The sequence below is a fragment of the Homarus americanus genome, unplaced genomic scaffold (assembly GCF_018991925.1).
Source record: "Homarus americanus isolate GMGI-L3 unplaced genomic scaffold, GMGI_Hamer_2.0 scaffold46197, whole genome shotgun sequence".
Lineage (NCBI taxonomy): Eukaryota > Metazoa > Arthropoda > Malacostraca > Decapoda > Nephropidae > Homarus > Homarus americanus.
Genome location: NW_024723050.1, coordinates 6,016,653 through 6,035,662, shown reverse-complemented (window position 1 = coordinate 6,035,662; position 19,010 = coordinate 6,016,653). Strand labels below are relative to the sequence as shown.

The following is a 19,010-nucleotide window of genomic DNA, read 5'->3' as shown; positions in this document are numbered from 1 at the left end:
CAGTACACATATTGATATACATATTAAACATGTTACTCTTCACGACACTTTACAGGTGAGAGATCACAAGTTTTACAATTTGATGAGTCATCTATAATTATCCTGGACACTTAACTCGGTGACGGTAAAAGTGGCGCTGTGTTTCGTGATCCCGAGTTCGAGCATCTTACGGACAGGAGCCTCATCATGAAGTCTTACTCAGATTTAGACAGTTTTAGAATCCCTGGTAAAGGTAAAACCAAGGCCCTGGCGTACATTGACTCGGTGTCCCTTGTTGATATAAGCTTCACCCACTATGGACGCTGAGTAGCCGAGGTGTCGAAGATGAGCGTCGCGCGACTCTTCCCACCCTTACCTTAGTAACAATACGAGTATAGTAACCAATAGAATCCATCCAATATAATAGGATGCGACCATGATAGTACCGGGCTGATCCTCCCACCTGTGATACTGTCATGAGGAGCGTGGAACGCAGAGAGAGAGAGATGAAAATAATGATTCCTTCCATAAGGCAATAAGGCCTCCACCTTCTCATCTCTTGTTTTATAGTTAGAGAAAACTAGTGATAACTGTGGCCGCTTGATAACAACTGTGAGCTGAGTGTTAATGACAAGCTGTGAGTGTCTGTCAGTACTGTAGGTCGAGTTTAGATCGTTGATGTTCAATTTTGGGGAATACGACTTTTATCACAGTATATTGTGACAGGATTCAATACAGTGATATTGTTCAGTAACGACTGTGTAGGGACAGTTAGCCCTTTAATTGTTACATAAAGGCGTGCTGATGAAACTGGTAGGGAGGTGGGGCGAGTAAGGTGAGGATAGTGGTGTTGTAGTTTGGTGGTGCGGCGGGTGATGTTGTTTTGTGGATGTTTAACACACTTGTACACACACACACACACACACACACACACACACACACACAAACGTGAATATCCTCATGGTTGTGACCTTGTTGGTGAATAATTAAAGTGGCGGAAATAACCTTCGCTGGCTACCTCCGGGGCGGGGCGGGGCGGGGCGGGGCATGGGCGGGGCGAGCGGTGGGACAAGAAGTGGGCTATTGATTGTGAAAAATGAATGATTTGATTCATCTCGTAAAATTAAGGAGTGTGGGTACAGTGAAAGCCAAATTACGATGAATATTTAAAAGAGCATGGTGATGGTGACTAGATGTGGTGAAGCAATGTTATGGTGAGTGATGGTGAAGGTGAGTTACAAGTGACGAGGAGCGCTACAGGTGATAATACAAAGAAAGTGATGAATGATAATGAGTGATGTTAGTGAGTGTGGTGTTAGTGTAGGGGTGTGATAGTGAGTGTGGTGTTAGTATAGGGGTGTGATAGTGAGTGTGGTGTTAGTATAGGGGTGTGATAGTGAGTGTGGTGTTAGTATAGGGGTGTGATAGTGAGTGTGGTGTTAGTATAGGGGTGTGATAGTGAGTGTGGTGTTAGTGTAGGGGTGTGATGAGTGAGTGTGGTGTTAGTATAGGTGTGTGATAGTGAGTGTGGTGTTAGTATAGGGGTGTGATAGTGAGTGTGGTGTTAGTATAGGGGTGTGATAGGTGTGGTGTTAGTATAGGGGTGTGATAGTGAGTGTGGTGTTAGTAGGGTGTGGGGTGGTGTTAGTATAGGGGTGTGATAGTGAGTGTGGTGTTAGTATAGGGGTGTGATAGTGAGTGTGTTAGTGTTGGTGATAGTATAGGGGTGGTAGTGAGTGGGTGTTAGTATAGTGTGATAGTGGTTGTGTGTAGGGTTTGATAGTGAGTGTGTTAGTATAGGAGTGTGATGTGAGGCAGTGATAGTGTAGGGGTGTGATAGTGAGTGTGGTGTTAGTGTAGGGGTGTGATAGTGAGTGCGGTGTTAGTGTAGGGGTGTGATAGTGAGTGGTGTTAGTATAGGGTGTGATAGTGAGTGCAATGTTAGTGTGGGGTTTGATAGTGAGTGTGGTGTTAGTGTAGGGGTGTGATAGTGAGTGTGGTGTTAGTATAGGGGTGTGATAGTGGGCGTGGTGTTAGTGTAGGGGTGTGATGTGAGTGTGGTGTTAGTATAAGGGTGTGATAGTGAGTGTGGTGTTAGTGTAGGGATGTGATGTGAGTGTGTGTTAGTGTAGGGGTTTGATAGTGGTGTGATAGTGAGTGTGGTGTTAGTATAGGGCTGTGATAGTGAGTGCAGTGTTAGTGTAGGGGTTTGATAGTGAGTGTGGTGTTATTGTAGCGGTGTGATAGTGTCCGTGGTATTAGTGTAGGGGTGTGATAGTGTGTGTGGTGTTAGTGTAGGAGTGTGGTAGTCAATTTTTACTCGCCCGGTATTTAAGTGTGTGTGTGTGTGTGTGTGTGTGTGTGTGTGTGTGTGTGTGTGTGTGTGTCAACTTAGCCATTGTGTTAACCCATACCATAGCCAGCTCATGTGTACACCGAGATCCACACAGCACTCCATGTGAGTGTGTTGTGTATACTGTAGTACCGGAAGTGTGTGTCCTAAATTAATGAGTGTATGGTGAGTGTGTCATAAGTTAGTGATAGTTTATGGTGAGTGTGTGTGTCATAAGTTCGTACTTGTTTATGGTGAGTGTGTCATAAGTTAGTGACAGTGTATGGTGAGTGTGTCATAAGTTAGTGATAGGATAGTGTATGGGGTTAAGAGGGCTGAGAGATGTGACATAATTGGTATAGAGGGAGTCAAACGATGTAACGCATTGGGTGGTCAGGGATGGAATGATGTAACACAGCCAAGCAGCGAGAGGCGGAATGCGTGACGTAATTAAACAAAGTAATGAGTGAGGGTCAACGCAGTACGTGTCTAGAAGAGCAGAAGATGCGACGCAGTAAGTGGGAGGGGTGAGGCAAGGAGAGCGAGTGGTGGTGGTAATGAACAGGGTGTATGAACGTGAGAACCAGCCTCACCCACCAAACACATACAAGCACCGTCCTCATGACACTGGTCTCCACCCTCCATCATCATCATCATCATCTCGTGTCGTGTTACGGATTAACTGCCACCAAGATGACTACACATCCACCTACTGTATTGTACATCAGATGCCTGCCGTCTCGCCCTAACACCTAATAGTTTGACTGGAAAGCTATTGTTCCTCCGTGCCGTCTGTCTGTCTGTCTGTCTGTCAGTCAGTCAGTCCGAAACTTGCCTGTACAGTACAACAATTTCCACACGTTTGGATACGCTGAATTTACACATTGTAAACATATGCTCTTCATTCAGGCCAGACATCCATAAATGAAAAACTGAAATTAGTGAAAAATATATCTGAGGATTTTTTTTTTGTAGAGAACCATCAGATACTGTACGTTATTCATGGTTCATTAACGTCATGTTAACTTCTCTACGGTTATCTTGAGCACGGTAGTGTAGATATAGGTTAGCTCAGGTCAAAGGTCAAGGACACTTGGTGAAAAACTGGTCGAGAGGTCCAAGTTTTATCTCAGTCTCGGGTCACCTGGAATGATGTATGTATGTATGTATGTATGTATGTATGTATGTATGTATGTATGTATGTATGTATGTATGTGTAGCGACTCAAGAATAATTACACATTGTTTTCTACTTGTATTTAAACTGTTGTAGATTAATGTAATGTGATGTAATGTAACATAACAGATGCCTATACATTTTTGTAATTACCCTGAAGTTGTTCTCTTGTTGAATCGGCTGGCTGACGTGGCTGAACTTGGTTCGAGACTTGAGGCGAGACAGCTTCGTTCAGTCAGCCGGCCGGTACCTTCTGTATACTCCTGGGTGGCCTCCGAACAGTCAGTCACTCTCGCTTCGTGCTTGAGCGCAGTTCTCCTCGCCACACAAACTTGCAATCGTAGCCTGAGTTTTCTTCCTGGATCCAGTGCTACATATGTGTGTATGTATGTTTGGTGGGGTGATGCCTGTGGTGTGTACTGCTCAGGAGTCTGAATTTGTTAGGAAATCGCATAAGCTAACGGGGCTACCGGGATTTAACAGCTGGTAGCCTTGCTGAAAATCGGGTAATCCTGATTTTTCACGCAAAAATGCAATATTGAAAATCACCATTTAAATCAACTACCACCAGAACTTATTTTTAATTGTTTTTAGTGTATTGTTTGTTGCAGAGAGAGTAACCGTTTGCCCTTTGGTTGAATAACAGTACGGTAAATGTGTTTTATTTAAAGCCAAAAAGTAATGTTTTATATAATATCAAAATGAAATGTTTGTGGTAATGCGCCTACAAAATCTAGGGCAGGAAAATTCACATTTTTCCTTAATTGTGTTATGGTAGCCGTTACTCATGTTATAATGAAGATGCACGCTGTAAGATGGAGACATTCTTATCACACTGCACAAACTTAAAAAAACTCCCTTTTCATCCCAGGTTTAATGACAAAAGTAAAATTAAAGTCGAAGTTTTTATACCTAAGGTCGGTCGAGTTACCCTTAATATTTTTTCTTCAAACGTCATATAAAATATAGTTTTAACTTACGTTACTTAAAAGAATAAAACACGTGTGGACTATGTATTAGGACAGCAGGTAATCAGCCTGGCTACTGCCCATGCAATTATAAACCTCAGAATATATTTGGTCGCCACGGTGAACCTGGAGCACGGGAGTGAAGCGTCTGTCAACACCAAGACTATTGTTAAGGTGCGTTGTTGCCCAAGGATAGCCACCACGCGCAGCACCATCTCCTACCACTGTTTATTTTTTTTGAACGCCGAAGTTAGGGAAATGTTAAGATATTTCCCAGTCACCAAGTGTGAGTCTCACTGCCCATGGAAGAGATTTTTCATTAAACTTACATCCATTCGTGTATTAAGACTCGCACACTTCCCTTTCCGAGCGCTTAATTGAAACGAAATTCCTTTCATGGTGTGATTCCTGGATGCTGGAGCTTTGATGAGCACCGGGCCAAGGGGATATCGATCTTTTGTCTTTGTGATGGAAGGTTGAGTGTGGTGTGGCTCCCACCATCACCGGGACTTGTGTCTCGGCGCCCTGCTCAAAACTTTATGTTGTATGAGTTTGGGGAAAGATTTTGAGGCGTGAGTAAAATGACAGGTGGTGGAGCCGAGCGCCGCCGAGGGGGAGGGGAGTCATGTGGCGTCAATAGTGATCAATCGTCAAAGGGTAGTGAGGGTTGGCCACCGCCCCTGCACCACCTCCCTCCCACACTGCCCCTGGGTGTTTCACCTGGAGATATCACCACGATAATAATTGTGTAACGCTCCCATCACCTAGAGTGCAAAGGTCAGAGGTCAGATTTAACAGATGAGGAGTGGTCCAAGAGATAGAGAGAAGAGAGGTTGCGGTGCAGGGTGTGTTGCTGTCCCGTCTACACTATAAACACCCCTCGCCACACACCAGGTACTATCTACAATACAGTAATTATCGCCAAATTTGTGCGATGCACACTTTTGTAAAGTCACTATTGGCCAGTGCTACACACGTCAGTACAGGCCGTGGGATACTTCACTAGGAATGTTCTGATAACACTGTTACAGTATAAGGTGTATAAAGGACTAACATTTTTATGCTAGCGATGTACAGATCAGGGTGTTGTACAGGTGGGGTGTACTGGGTGTTGGAGGCCGGCGGTGTACTGGGTGTTGGAGGCCGGCGGTGTACTGGGTGTTGGAGGCCGGCGGTGTACTGGGTGTTGGAGGCTGGCGGTGTACGTGGGTGTTGGAGGCCGGCGGTGTACTGGGTGTTGGAGGCTGGCGGTGTACTGGGTGTTGGAGGCCGGCGGTGTACTGGGTGTTGGAGGCCGGCGGTGTATTGGGTGTTGGAAACCGGCGGTGTATTGGGTGTTGGACACTAGAGGCCGGCGGTGTACTGGGTGCGGAAGCCACGGTGGTCGACAGCGTGTTTGTTGTTAGCCTGACACTCGTAGTAGCCCACGTCCATGAGGGTAGCAGGGTCGATCTCCATCTTGCTCTTCAGCTTGTGGAGGCCGATCTCCCACTCGTGCACCTGCGGGGAGAAGAGACAATGAGGGGAGACTGCAGACACAGTGTTTAATAATAATAATAATAATAATAATAATAATAAAAGTGTGTGTGAGTGAGTGAGATTACTTGAAAGGAAATTAAAAAACAAATTGCCCCAGCACCCGTCTTCTGAACACAGGGTGAATACAAGAACATTGACCTTGGTAAAGCTGAAAACCGATTATTCTTACTGTCCCTCACGAGGAAATACTTGTAATGCATTTTGCCTTATGTTTTAGTTCAAGAAATAATAGTTAAGAATTAATTCCTTTTTTACATGTACGTTATTTTCACAGTGTTGGGAGAGGTGTAAGTAACTTGAGGGCCACAGTGATCATAGACATGGTGTATCTACATGTGGTGTTGTGGACTTGTCACCACCCACCCACCCACCCACCCACACACACATACAGAGTTGCATTGTCTCATCTCTGCTGGATGCAATTTGTCATGTATTTCATGATTGCGGAATAATAGTCTTAGTGGACGTTATACACAACAATCATTATACTTCGCTCTAAAAATAGAAATATTCCCACAGGCGAGCATTGAAACAGCGTCCCCGTTACCCGAATTACTGAATGTGTGATGTGAAAGACAAGAGTTTTTCACAGTCAGTCCATTACATGATGTCTATTTAAAGATTTTTGTTGTAGTTGTAAATGAACGTGGAGGGAAAATTTTGTTCGCGAGCTGATCACACACAAGCAAAGAGGGGCGAGGGTGGTGGGGGTGGTGGTGGGGTAGGGTGGAAGATATTGAGGTGAGTGTGGTCGTGTTGAGTTGGGTGGGATAGGGCTGAGTGATTTGGGTGGGTGGGTGTGGTGGGGTGAGGTTTGGTTGGGTGGTGGGGTGGTGGATGTGGTTGGGTAGGGTGATGGTGATGAAGTGGGTGTGGTGTGATATGGGTGGAGTGGGCGAGTTAATTTTAAGGTAGTGTTTGGGTCTATTATGGGCGGGGTTGACTCGGGGTGCACCTGATACACTAACCGGCCTCATAGCCAGATTGTTGACATTTTCCAGGAAACCCAATATGAGACCCGCCCAGTGTCAGGTCGGGTGTTTGTAAGCGAGTCTCCCTTCACCTGTGTGTGTGTGTGTGTGTGTGTGTGTGTGTGCGTGCGTGCGTGCGTGTGCGAGGATAAATATTAGGTCATTAGGTATAAAAGAGTGCGGTGGTCGAGTGGATACACTGTTCGCTTCCTGTTCCCTGGGTCGGTATCCGGACAAAGAGTATAATTCACTGTCTGGTGCACTCCCTGTTGTTGACCATCACGACCCACCACCCACCATCAACACCACCACCATCCCCACCCACACATCACCACCACCCCACCATCATCACCACCACCACCATCACCATCACCACCACCACCATCATCACCACCATCACCACCAACCACACACCACCACACCATCACCACCATACCATCACCATCACCACCATCACCACCACACCACATCACCACCACCACTACACACACCAACACCCACCACCACCACACACCCACCACCACCACCACCCACCCCACCACCACCCATTACCCACCACCGCCACTTAATTGGTTGTGAGAGTCATTGCCTGTTATTCGTTGAAGTGATATGAGGACTTCCGTTTCCTGTGTCACGGCTTCACCCCTCCCCTACTGATTAGCCAAACTGTATAGCATATAATAGACCTGTTGTTATGTTTATATCACCTCAAGGCCTCCTACCTATCATCCAGGAGTGCGAGACCTGTAGGTTTGATTTCTTCACATGTCTCGTACCTCTTAAAAAAGTCAGATGCGAACACTATATGCTAATAGGCTACTGAGTTATTGCAATAGTTCGGTTCATGTCTTACTGCTCAAATGAATATTTTTTTTAATAAATAGATAAAAAGCTCGTGTGCTGTGAACTGAACCTATTTTAATTAAATTTGGTCAACTGTATGTGCGTAATTTTAAAGTGTTTTACGTGTCCGACCACAACAAAAATATAGTTTTCAGCGTTATCGACTTATTAACAAAATGCTGTCAGCCATCTTTTTTTTTTTCATGTACTAAAACTATCAAGGGCTGACACATGTTTGGCCGCTATCAAATCCATAATACACTCTTATTTTCTCGTTCCCTTGGTGACTCCCGAAGCGTTCATGATGGACTAGATGAACTACATAGATGTATATACTTTTGTTAAGTTCGACCCTAACCCTGAGTGTCTGGCCAGAAATTAAACTTCCTCGTTTAAGAACGATCGATCGCCGTCAAGAGTTGGAAGTCGTCCACGACGCGTCTCATCACTTGTGTCCTGTTTGAGTCTTGACTAGATTCCTTGATCCTTGTGGCCGGTTACTTGGGTGAACGCCTGTTCGTCACTCACGTTCCCCCATGTCAACAAGGAGAACTGTCTGTTTAATCGAGAAACTGATTTTGCTGTTCCAGGCGAAGGTCCGTGACTGAGCCTCTAACTTGGTCTGAACCTGTTTCATGTTTTCTTGTACTGTAGCTTTAGGAGCGTTAACCTATAAGTGGGGTGGAGGTCTGCAGGTCTGGGGATAACTCTACGATAAAGATCAATTAGGAGCTCACACCCACTTTTTCTTGGTGAGGGTGTACAGTACCGTACTGTATTTAGAGGTGTAGAACCACTAGTTTGCTTTTCAACAATATACCAAATTTTGTTGAAGACCTTTTTTCTTTCCGTATCAGTTCCTTTATAGGAGAATATTGTTCTTAATGCTTCATAACATCCCTGACAATTGTGACCTTTTCCTTTCGGAGGAATGACTCGAGACGATGATCAAACTGTCGGTACAACTGATACCCTCATGTGAACATTTCTTTTAAGACGCAGATAAAGGAATTTGGTACAATATACTCCTAAAATTACTATACTAAGGAACAGCTGCGGATGTTATTATCCCAATGTAATTGTCGTTTTCCGTTACGAGAAACTGCAAGAACTCGGGTTACTGTACCGAATTTGGACAATTACTTTCCTGTCCGTGAGCTGGTGATATATGTGTCGGCCACACTTGGTGAAGATCTAAGAAAAGTGACATCCGCTGTTGTGTGTATTGACAGTGATGCTGTCAGCTACCCAGACTGACGTGGCAAGAGACGAGCTGCGGAAGTTGCACCTAGAATGACTGGCCGCCTTCTTAATTTGGACCAATTCTCTGGTCAAGACCGATGAAGTTAAAAATTATTCTTTCCTCTGTATTGACGTAATGTCTTTAAAACTCTAGGTGTATTTCGTGCATACATGTTTGTTAACACCAATTTATATCTGAAGTTGTTTAACTCCTTCAATTATCACATCCTGCGGGGTAGAGTAGACTGAATCAGTTAGCTTCTCAGGTGACTCACTGCTTCCTCCACGGTGGTGCATTGTTAACTAGAGCCCGCAGTGATGCCTAGATCAACAAAGCCTGACAGAAACTGTATATTGTAAATGCAACATTCCAAGACATGTGAAAGAATGTTCCTATGCAAAAGGATCTCTTGTATTGGTTAAAGGAAGATGTGGCCGGTTAGTTGACGAGTCACCATCTGTGTCTGGCGATGGTCATTTATGAGAAATTTTTTATTAATTCCTTAAATGATCTTGATGTTTACAGTATAGATTTAGTTATTGTGAATAGATGAAGAGCAACATTTATGTAGAGATAACGATGAGTTTCTGTGTCACAAATGTTAAGAACAATGATTAATGTGTTGGTCACTTTTTGAGTTCCTTTGATAAATATTTGCCTGCTAAGAAGTCAGGGTTCATAATGAAGAGGAAATTATCACATGACAGTCATAACACAGCTGGACTTAATTATCAATGTAATAATGGTCAGAGGTAAAAATTATGGGTCATTCTGTGGCCACACTCGTTATAATCATAACATGGAATCATTCATATTAGTCTTACAGCAAGTCATTTAGCAGCCAGCAGGATGACGCGCAAGATTAAATATTGTGTACAGTACATGAGAACAGTGGTGTAGGGCGGGAGCTGTGTGAGAGGTTTTCCTATGATAAATTAACGGGGACAATGTTAGAGTGCAGCAGCTCAGCTTTTCCATAACTTAGAGTCCGAAATGTTTAGAATATTTTCATTCTAAGCGTGAACACTCAGGAACACCCGCGCATGTTTAGAATAATAATTCATCATTGAAAATAGAGAAAATACACAGATCTATTTGTTTATAAGAAAAAACACCGTTATCATTTGGCACGGTTGATATTCCCATATGCGTAAGATATAAAATAATGTGAAAATATATTTTTGTCGAGTTCTGAAATCTCTATAGAATCACAGTTTTATTTAGTCACTATTATTTAAAACTAATTCGATAATACTGTGTTAGTAACGAATTTAGGAAAGGAAATATTTGTGAAAAGTGTGTGTGTGTGTGTGTGAGAGAGAGAGAGACCCATATCAAGCGTTATGCTGTGTACTCACACGTGTTCTGTTGGCACCTGTCTCTAGTGTGTTCTCTACGTATGAACCTACGTGCCATCTGTCCTGCCGTTCACACTCACACATAGGCAAATGATCCTCGTGAATATAAGTCATCAGTTATATATAAGTAAATAAGGTTGTTGACGTTTCCTCTCTCAAACCTTCATTCCGGAGTTTGAGTTTTCTTCCTCGTGGCTACTGAGGAGTTCACACTACAGTACTGAATAATTTACATCAACCTTAGTATCCTGCAGTTTGTTCTGGCATAGTTAGTCGTCCCCAGGATGTATTTAATTGTCTTGTAGTGGACATTCTAGCGCTATACGTTGTTGTCTGTGCATCAAATCACACATGAAAGACTCTGGTTCGAACCACGATGAAAAAGAACCAAAAGAGTGTTTATCAGTGAAGTTTCCAGTTAACATTACGTTGAGTACTGGGCAGTGTTTTGGGCATCAAGGACAATAAACTACCAGATATCAGAGGCACAGTGAGGTACAGTTGAGCCAGTGAGAGAGGCTTTCCCCCCCCCCGAGTCTCTACCTCCCAGTCTCTCCCTCCCAGTGTAACCAGATTTATTTTACTCTTTTTCACGGTGAGGCTTTACTGAAAGAAAAAATGCCAACAATGGAGAAATTGCATACTGGGTTGCATGTTGTATACGTGAAAACTGTTTACTGTGTGAGGTATTGGATATTGTGTTACATTTATCATTTTTTGTCATCCATTGGCGTTTCAATTTTGATGTTTCCATTCATAACATTTTCAAGATAAACTAAATCTCCTGAGAACACACTTAAGTTGATTTTATCTGCGGCCAAGTTGGTGGAGGAGGTAAATGTTTGGGCCTAACAGGGTGAAGGTTAGTTTTGAAGCATTCCTGTCCCACATTGACTGACTTTGTTACACAGGCTCTGCTAGTGTGTGTGTGTGTGTTACCGTGGTAGTATAAGTTAGTGAGACAAGGTGACACATATGGTACAGTACTTTATTTGTAGATGATAATGAAGGTCTTGTGATACCTTATTAGCAGTGCGGAAGGATCTTGTAGTCGTCACCTTAATCTTTCTCTGTATAACATTCACAGTTATTTCCATTAAATCAAATTCCGTTATTTAATTTACGTCGATTAATTTAAATATAATTTGTAAAGTGTGCGTCGCTGATAAAGTAAAATATTTTATGAAATAACTATGTGGCGCGATAGGATTAAATTGTACGGCTTCTACTCGTTATCAGTCCATACGTATATTAATATTTTAACATTTGTTTCATTTAAATAAAAGAAAATATGTACTATTTGGCAGTAAGTTTATTCCTTGAGGTGTGTGTCATCAGTGTGAACGTATATCGCCAAACCATCTACTAAACTGTACAAGTGGTCAGCAGGAGGCCAGAGATGACACCACAACAGACACACAGGAGTGGTTATTGACAGATGGATTCCCTGGGCTGTCACGGGCTGGTTCGCACTACGTCCACACTGTAACATGAACGTCGATTGTATGTCAGGTGTTTGTAACAATAGGTAATAAGTGGATATTGGGTTGTAGGTTGTGGAGGCGCCAGGTAAAGAGGAATGATGGTTGCATTTAACCTAGACCAATAATGAGTGCAGGAACGCACGGTAAGATACTGTACTGTATGCTCACTGGTTCATCATGTCCGTCAGCTTTAGGTTAGTTGTGCTTCATGAAGGATGTGATACCGGCTAAGTTAATCTCAGTGATTTGATTATGCATGAACTCCCTGGATAACTTGGCCTACAGTACATATTGTTATAGTATTGTGGAAGGTAAGATTGGCGCCGCACTGGCCCACATATTAGAGTTAAGTATTTTACGTAAAAAAGTAAATATTTTGTGAATTGACGTTTCTTACATAATACGGTAAAATCTCAAACTTAAGTTACTTTATACCCTCGATTGAGAGATGTAGAGATACAGGAATACTAACTAGTTCATGGGGGAAGTTTAGATGGGTAACAGCGAGAGATAGTGCATGTGTCCTGCTTGAGAGATAATTTTGAGTTATCCAAGTGATGATGGCAATGAAGGATGCGGGGCCTTCACATCAGCCATCTGGACTAATCATGTAGGACGCTCATGTGGCGAGTGAGAGGATACAAGACAGTAACATGATAGACTCCTCACCCTACTACCTACGGATCACTTAACTGACACAACAAGTGTCCACCGTTTCCAGCTCAACTTGATGACATTAATGGGTTGCCAGCTGCTGCAACAAACCTTGAGGTACACTTGGAAAGATAAAATATGTCAAATCACAACGTAGCTTAGCGTTATGCTGAATGAGAGCCCATTTCTTATGCTCGGGAAGCCCCGTCCTCTCTCAGAGTAGTGTTGATATCTTAAACACTTCTGACCGGTGGTGTTCTCGAGCTGTCGGGTATTTCATGGATTCTCACTCATTCCTACACGCGCTTATAAGGTCAATACAAATTGTTGTACAAATGTGTATGTGTGGGGGAGGGGGTGTGTGTGGGGGTGTGGTCGTGTTGCAGTATGAGGCAGGGTGTGTGTGTGTGTAGGGTGTAGTGGTGTAGCAGTATGAGGCAGGGTGTGTGGGGGGTGTATCGTATGAGGCATGGTGTGTGTGGGGTGTGGTCTGTTGCAGTATGTGGCAGAGTGTGTGTGTGGGGGTGGTCGTGTTGCAGTATGAGGCAGGGTGTGTGTGTGTGTAGGGTGTGTGGTGTAGCAGCATGAGGCAGGGTGTGGGGTGTAGTGGTGCACTGCATGAGGCATGGTGTGGGGGTGGTCGTTGCAGTATGTGGCAGAGTGTGTGGGGTGTGGTGTTGCAGTATGAGGCAGGTGTGTGTGTGTGTAGGGTGTAGTGGTGGAGGTATGAGGCAGGTGTGTCGGTGTAGGATGTAGTGAGGCATGAGGCAGGGTGTGGGGGTGTAGGTGTAGCAGTATGAGGCAGGTGTGTCGGGTGTAGTGATGTGCAGTATGAGGCAGGGTGTGGGGGTGTAGGGTGCAGCAGCATGAGGCAGGGTGTGTGTGTGAATAGGGTGTAGCATGAGGAAGGGGTGTGTGTGTGTGTGTGTGTATAGGGTGTAGTGTAGCAGCATGAGGCAGGGGTGTGTGTGTGCATAGGGTGTAGTGTAGCAGTATGAGGTAGGGGTGTGTGTATAGGGTGCAGTAGTGTAGCAGCATGAGGTAGGGTGTGTGTGTGTGTATAGGTGTAGTAGTGTAGCAGCATGAGGCAGGGTGTGTGTGTGAATAGGTGTAGCAGTATGAGGCAGGGCGATGGGTGTAGTAGTGTAGCAGCATGAGGTAGGGTGTGTGTGTGTGTATAGGGTGTAGTAAGCAGCAGTATGAGGTGTGTGTGTATAGGGCGTAGTAGTGTAGCAGCATGAGGTAGTGTGTGTGTATAGGGTGTAGTAGTGGAGCAGCATGAGGCAGGGTGTGTGTGTGTATAGGGTGTAGTAGTGTAGCAGTATGAGGCAGGTGTGTGTGTAGGGGTGTAGTAGGTAGCAGCATGAGGTAGGTGTGTGTGTGTAGTAGCAGGCATGAGGCAGGTGTGTGTGTGTATAGTGTAGTAGTGTAGCAGTATGATGCAGGGTGTGTGTGTGTGTGTATAGGTGTGCATGAGGGTGTGTGTGTGTATAGGGTGTGCAAGCAGGCATGAGGCAGGGGTGTGTGTGTGTGTGATAGGGTGGTAGCAGGCAGCATGAGGGGTGTGTGTGTGTGTGTATAGGTGGTGGTAGCAGCATGAGGCAGGGGTGTGTGTGTGAATAGGGTGTAGCAGCATGAGAGGGTGTGTGTGTGTATAGGGTGCAGTGGTGTAGCAGTATGAGGCAGGGTGTGTGTGAATAGGGTGTAGCAGTGCAGGCATGATGGGGTGTAGCAGTATGAGGCAGGTGTGTGTGTGTGTATAGGGTGTAGTAGTAGCAGCATGAGGTAGGTGTGTGTGTATAGGGTGGTAGCAGTATGGTGGCAGGGTGTGTGTGTGTATAGGTGTAGTAGTAGCAGCATGAGGTAGGGTGTTGTGTGTATAGGGTGTAGTAGCAGCAGTATGAGGTGCAGGGGTGTGTGTGTGTGAATAGGGGTAGTGATGTAGCAGTATGAGGTAGGGGTGTGTGTGTGTATAGGGGTGTAGTGCAGAGCAGGGTGTGTGTGAATAGGGTGTGTAGCAGTATGAGGTAGGTGTGTGTGTGTATAGGGTGTGTAGTGGTGTAGCAGTATGGAGGCAGGGTGTGTGTGTGTGTGTGTGTATAGGGTGTAGTAGTGGCAGTATGAGGCAGGGTTGCGTGTGTGTATAGGGTAGTAGTGTAGCAGTATGAGGCAGGGTGTGTGTGTGTATAGGGTGTAGTAGTAGCAGTATGAGGCGGTGTGTGTGTGTGTGGTATAGGGTGTAGTAGTGCAGCAGCATGAGGTAGGGTGTGTGTAGGGTAGTAGTGGGATGATGCAGGTGTGTGTGTGTATAGGGTGTAGTGGCAGCAGCATGAGGCAGGGGTGTGTGTGTGCATAGGGTGCAGTAGTGAGCTGGCATGAGGCGGGGTGTGTGTGTATGGGTGCGTGAGGCAGCACAGGGGTGTGTGTGTGTGTGTGTATAGGGTGTAGTAGTGCAGCAGCATGAGGTAGGGTGTGTGTGTGTGTGTATAGGGTGTAGTAAGGTATGATGGTAGGGTGTGTGTGTGTGTGTGTATAGGGTGCAGTAGCAGCATGATGTGTGTGTGTGCATAGGTGCAGTGCAGCATGAGGCAGGGTGTGTGTGTGTGTATAGGGTGTAGTAGTGTAGCAGCATGAGGCAGGGTGTGTGTGTGTGTATAGGGTGCAGCAGCATGAGGCAGGGTGTGTGTGTGTGTGTATAGGGTGTAGTGTGTAGCAGCATGAGGCAGGGTGTGTGTGTGTATAGGGTGTAGTAGTGTAGCAGCATGGAGTGAGGGTGTGTGTGTATAGGGTGTAGTGGTGTAGCAGCATGAGGCAGGTGTGTGTGTGTATAGGGTGCAGAGTGTGAGCAGCATGAGGGTGCAGGGCGTAGTAGCAGCATGAGTGGGTGTGTGTGTGTGCATAGGGTGCAGAAGTGCAGCAGCATGATAAGGGTGTGTGTGTGTGCATAGGGTGCAGAGTGTAGCAGCATGAGGCAGGTGTGTGTGTGTGCATAGGGTGCAGTGCAGCAGCATGATAGGGCGTGTGTGTGTGTGTATAGGGTGTGTAGTGTGCAGCGCATGAGGCAGGGGTGTGTGTGTGTGTATAGGTGTAGCAGTAGCATGATAGCAGGGTGTGTGTGTGTGTGTGTGTATAGGGTGCAGTATGAGGTAGGGTGTGTGTGTGTGTGCATAGGGTGTAGTAGTGTAGCAGCATGAGGCAGGGTGTGTGTGTGTGCATAGGGTGTGTCATAGGGTGTAGGGCAGCATGATGCGTGTGTGTGTAGGTGCAGTAGCAGCATGATGCAGGTGTGTGTGTATAGGGCAGTGACGGTTAGCATGATGGCGGGCGTGTGTGTGTTCATAGGGTGTAGTGAGTGTAGCAGCATGAGGTAGGGTGTGTGTGTGTGTGCATAGGGTGTGTGAGCAGCATGAGGCAGGGTGTGTGTGTGTATAGGGTGTAGTGGTGTAGCAGCATGAGGCAGGGGTGTGTGTGTGTGTATAGGTGTGTGAGCAGCATGAGTGTGTGTGTGTGTGTGTGTGCATAGGTGTGCAGCAGCATGAGGCAGGGGTGTGTGTGTGTGTGTGTGTATAGGGTGTGTAGTGCAGCAGCATGAGGAGGGTGTGTGTGGGTGTAGGCAGCATGAGTGGTGTGTGTGTGTGTATAGGGTGTAGTAGTGTAGCAGCATGAGGTAGGGTGTGTGTGTATAGGTGTAGTGGTGTACAGCATGATGAGGGTGTGTGTGTGAATAGGGTGTAGTGAGTGTAGCAGCATGAGGCAGGGGGTGTGTGTGTGAATAGGGTGCAGTGATGTAGCAGCATGAGGCAGGGTGTGTGTAACAGGGCAGTGATGCGGGCATGAGGTAGGGTGTGTGTGTGTATAGGGTGTGTAGTGGCAGTGTGCATGAGGCAGGGTGTGTGTGAATAGGGTGTAGTGGTGTAGCAGTATGAGTGCAAGGGGTGTGTGTGAATAGGGGTGTAGTGATGTAGCAGTATGAGGCGGTGTGTGTGAATAGGGTGTAGTGCAGCAATGAGGCAGGGGTGCGTTTAGGTGCATTGGTGCAGCAGCATGAGTGCAGGGTGTAGTGTGAATAGCGTAGTTTGTAGCATGAGGCGGTGTGTGTCGGGTGTAGTGGTAGCAGCATGGAGGTGTGTGTGTGTGGATAGGGTGTAGTGGTGTAGCAGTATGGGGCAGGGTGTGTGATAGGGGTGTAGTGGATCAGTATGAGGCAGGGTGTGTGTGTGTGTGTGTGTATGTGTCGGGTGGTGGTGTAGCAGGCAGTGGTGTGTGTGTATGTAGGGTGTAGTAGTGTAGCATGAGTAAGGGTGTGTGTGTGTGTATGTAGGGTGTAGTAGTGTGCAGTATGAGGCAAGGTGTTTGTTGGGTCAAGTAAATCTGGCTGGTTGGGAGGGGAGCTGCTGAAGGCTCTGTATATCTGGCGTTCCAGGCAGCCCTGCCCCATCCCTCCTCACCTCTTACCCTCCCTTCCCTGCCATCTCTCCTCCATCACCAACCGATAGAGGGACCCACAACTATTTTTTCGCGTCTCCCTCCGACTCTCGATTAATATTTTAAATGAATTTGACAGCGATTGAAGTTGGAGGACAAACACTGAGCCAACTTGTGAAATACATATCTGGTGGTGTAATGTACACGTGAAGGGCTGTGAAGATGTTACTGCAGCTGCCTTATTGTCTTAATGAAAAGACGTACAGTATTACTGTATAGTTGTTGTCACAAATTACGGCTGAGCTGATGGTGTACAGGATGAGAGAATGAGATGGGAAGACACCCAGCGAGTGTTTGGTACAGTAGCACACCCGCCTCAACACACCTGATAACCCACGATGCCGTGATCACACATCATCACACCTGTTAGCACCAGACACTACCGCAGCCCACACCTGTTAGCACCAGACACTACCGCAGCCCACACCTGTTAGCACCAGACACTACCGCAGCCCACACCTTAACCGCCAACACAACAACTCAACCTGAGGATCCCGCATTGTTTGTGTTGTTACCTTCGTGACGTAGCTGTTGGTCTGTTTGTTGTGTTATAACTTGACAGTGAGTTAAGAGTGGTGGAGAGAGCAGGTGGTTGGCTCACCGTGTTGTGCAGCTCACAGGCTCCTGTATGGTCGATTGTCGTTTAATAATTTCAACATAACTGATGTTGATGATGTCGAAATCCAACCTCGTTAACGATCCAACTATAGGTGTGTGTGTGTGTGTGTGTGTGTGTGTGTGTGTGTGTGTGTGTGTGTGTGTTTTAAACACACACTCACACACTTTAAAGCTAAAGAAAGGGTATCATTATTAGATAGCCTGAACTGGTCTATTAACTTTCATCATTAAATGCATTAAAATTCAAGATTTTCATTCAATGCAGCATTATAAAACTAACATGCGGTATAGTGGAGTTAAATTGAGCTCGTAAAATTCACTCGGGGCTGCAAAAAATAGCGACTAGAATAATGAGTTGGAAGTTTGAGTAATGGAATACTATGATAATGAACATATTACTTGTCCCGTTATATAACAGGAGTGGTGAGGCAGATTACTGAAGTTATTAATGTATGGTGTAGTTAAGGCGTTGGATGCCGGCCCTCATGTCTCTCGTCGTGGGAAGGATGAGAGGGGAGAGGGACAGTTGGAATGGGTGTCTTCTTAGATGGGAGGGATGAATGGTGCACCAACTTGCAGGTAATTAATAAAACCAGGTGTGTGGATGAAGGGTTGTGGTACCTGGTGGTGAGACAGTAACAGTACCAGGTGTGTGGATGAAGGGTTGTGGTACCTGGTGGTGAGACAGTAACAGTACCAGGTGTGTGGATGATATTGTGGTACCTGGTGGTGAGACAGCAACAGTACCAGGTGTGTGGATGAAGGGTTGTGATACCCGGTGGTGACAGTAACAGCACCAGGTGTGGATGAAGGGTTGTGGCACCCGGTGGTGAGACAGCAACAGCAATGTGTGTGGTGAAGGCTGGTTGTGGTACCTGGTGGTGAGACAGTAACAGCACCAGGTGTGTGGAGTGGCGTTGGCCAGGTACCTGGTGGTGAGACAGTAACAGTACCAGGTGTGGAGGAAGGGCAAACCGGTGCACGCACGCCTGGGAGGAAGGGGTTAGGGAAATGCAGATGCAACTGTGAGGAATGGGTTGTGGCACGGTGGTGAGACAGTAATGTCCCAGGTGTGTGTGGAGGAAGGGTTGTGGTACTTGCAGGAGACAGTAACAGTACCAGGGGGGTGGGGAGGAAGGTTGTGGTACCTGGTGGTGAAACAGTAACAGTACCCAGGTGTAAAGGGAGTAGCTGTGGTACCTGGTGGTGAGAGACAGTAACAGTACCAGGTGTGTGGAGGAAGGCCAGGGCACCTGCAGAGACAAGTACTGAAAGTACCAGGTGTGTGGAGGAAGGGTTGTGGCACCTGCAGGAAGGCAACAGCACCAGGTGTGTGGAGGGAAGGGCAAAATGTGAGACA

At 45.9% G+C, this 19,010-nt stretch overlaps 1 protein-coding gene and 1 long non-coding RNA gene across 2 annotated transcripts in view; one reads left to right on the top strand and one right to left on the bottom strand.

Moving 5' to 3' along the window:
• Positions 1–1,497: 1,497 nt before the first annotated feature.
• LOC121863310 lies at positions 1,498–17,767 on the top strand. The gene is made up of 3 exons (XR_006088372.1): positions 1,498–1,563; positions 2,134–2,364; positions 17,743–17,767. It is a non-coding gene; the product is annotated as an uncharacterized LOC121863310 (long non-coding RNA).
• LOC121863308 (immunoglobulin domain-containing protein oig-4-like) overlaps positions 4,379–19,010 on the bottom strand; it is a 115,895-nt gene continuing 101,263 nt past the window's right edge. The window contains exon 5 of the mRNA XM_042361930.1: positions 4,379–5,955. Within this exon, the coding sequence (XP_042217864.1) occupies positions 5,800–5,955 (156 nt within the window). The 3' untranslated portion in view covers positions 4,379–5,799. The remainder of the gene's footprint in view (positions 5,956–19,010) is intronic.